This window comes from Carlito syrichta, unplaced genomic scaffold (assembly GCF_000164805.1).
Source record: "Carlito syrichta isolate Samal-C Ts95f unplaced genomic scaffold, Tarsius_syrichta-2.0.1 Scaffold314050, whole genome shotgun sequence".
Lineage (NCBI taxonomy): Eukaryota > Metazoa > Chordata > Mammalia > Primates > Tarsiidae > Carlito > Carlito syrichta.
This window is the reverse complement of record NW_007258146.1, coordinates 297690-299750: the sequence shown is the minus strand read 5'-3', so window position 1 is coordinate 299750 and position 2061 is coordinate 297690. Positions and strand designations below refer to the sequence as shown.

Here is a 2061-nt window from a genome sequence, read left to right as displayed (position 1 = left end):
CCCCTTCCCCCTGGCCCCCACATATATATCTCTCTATACATGTATATACAGGCGCACACATGCACGCACACACAGAGAGGCCCGTGCAATTTCCATGGAGAATGGGGAAAGGGTGGCGAAGAAAAGGTGGACAGGGAGTAGGAGAGGGGCTTGTGGGGACAGGGAAAGGGTTCAGATGCCAAGAGCACAGCAACCAGTGCCAAACAAAGCAAACGGAGAGAATACCCTACCCCCTTCCCGAAACCCAGAGGGTGAGAGAGAAAGGGGTCACCCCATGAAACCATAACAACCTTGTTTTTGTTTTAAATCCAGTAAATTGGAATGACTCATCATCAGGACAGCAATTGGGGACTGGTCATATCAGTGGACAGGGGAGAGGGAAGGCAGGGGAGAGGCAAGGCTCTTGTAGGGCATGCGGACATGATACCCAGGCCCTGGCCATACTTGCAATAGGGAGAAAGGGGAAGGGCTGGGGTAGGGAAACAGTAGGTACGACAGGGGTGGGCGGGGCGCTCGGATAGGGCTGCCTGGCTCTCACTTCTTGTTTTTGAGCTGATTGGCCAGCCAGTCCAGGCCTTCATACAGCCCGTCCCCACTGGTGGCACAGGTGGCCTGAATGTACCAGTTGCGGTGACGAAGGGAATGCAGGCCCAGCTTGTCTGTGATCTCAGCAGCATTCATAGCATTAGGCAGATCCTGGAGTGCGAGGGAGACACACAAAAAGAAGCCTCAGGATTTTTCAAAGGCTTCTAGAACACCCATCTACCAAAGAAACATGTACCAGTACCTTCTCCTCTTCCTTTCTTTTAGGACGCCCAGACCAAGATCCTAAGGAGCTACTTTGGATTTAGTCACCCTAGAACCCCAAATCCAAGGCCACTAGAGGTCATTCCACTGAGCAGTTGGAAACCAAATATGGAGTTGGTAGGGAAGTAGAGAGGTGATTCAGACTGACCATAAGAATCAGGTCTGAGCCGGGCTCGGTGGCTCAGCCTGTAATCCCGTGCCTTTGGGAGGCTGAGGTGAGTAGATTGCCTGAGCCCACGGGTTCGAGACCCGCCTGGGCGGCGAAACCCCATCTCTACAATAAATCAAAAAATCAGCCGGGCGTGGTAGCGCATGCCTGTAATTCCGGCTACTTGGAAGGCTGAGGCAGAAGGATCGCCGGAGCCCAGCAGGTCGAGGCTGCGGTGGTCGGGAGCGGCCACTGCACTCCAGTCTGGGCGACAGAGTGAGACTCAAACTCAAAAAAAAAGAATCAGGTATGTCTGACAGCAGGAGTGAGGGCAGTTCTACTAAAGTAGATAATAGTGACGATAAAAGAAAGATCTGAGGTGCCGTATCTACCACACCAATCGCTGAGGACTGAAAAGTTGCTATGTAAAGCTGGGGTGGGAGATAAGAAGAGGGGCATAAAGAAACCAACTGCTCGCATTTCCCACATTTCCAAAAGTGAAAGCATAAGACAAGGCTTCCTATACAGTGAGCCCAAGACTCCATGATTTCCACAGCCAGGTTGCCCTTTCCCAGATTCAGGGGTGGGAAGAAGTCTCACCTGTTTGTTTGCAAAGACAAGGAGCACAGCATCCCGGAGCTCGTCCTCTGCCAGCATCCTCATCAGCTCTTCCCGGGCCTCATTTACTCGCTCCCGATCATTGCTGTCCACCACAAATATCAACCCTGGGGAGGCAGAGCGTGGGCTGCACAGAGATGACAATCCCCTCCTCCACCCTCAGAAGACACCCTCTCACACCTTCCAAATATTTGCTCCCTTTCCTCCTTTTCTCCCAGTCAGGAGCTACAGCGGGGTAAGCGTTGGCTGCTCATAAACAAGGAAGATAGCCACTCTCTGCTCATACCCAACCAAGCCATGCCAGTCCTTAGAAAGTTCATCTGCCGGGCTCGGTGGCTCAGCCTGTAATCCCGCGCCTTTGGGAGGCTGAGGTGAGTGGATTGCCTGAGCCCGCGGGTTCGAGACCCGCCTGGGCAGCGAGACCTCATCTCTACAATAAATCAAAAAATCAGCCGGGCATGGTAGCGCATGCCTGTAATTCCGGCTTG

At 53.1% G+C, this 2061-nt stretch overlaps 1 protein-coding gene across 5 annotated transcripts in view; it reads right to left on the bottom strand.

Annotated features, from left to right (window-relative positions):
* Positions 1-277: 277 nt before the first annotated feature.
* Positions 278-2061, bottom strand: part of ARF3 (ADP ribosylation factor 3) — an 18924-nt gene continuing 17140 nt past the window's right edge. For all 5 annotated transcript variants that reach the window (XM_008070886.1, XM_021718992.1, XM_021718993.1 and 2 more), the window contains 2 exons: positions 1556-1680; positions 278-696 (listed from right to left, as the gene is read on the bottom strand). In XM_008070886.1, the coding sequence (XP_008069077.1) occupies positions 535-696; positions 1556-1680 (287 nt within the window). In that variant the 3' untranslated portion in view covers positions 278-534. The remainder of the gene's footprint in view (positions 697-1555; positions 1681-2061) is intronic.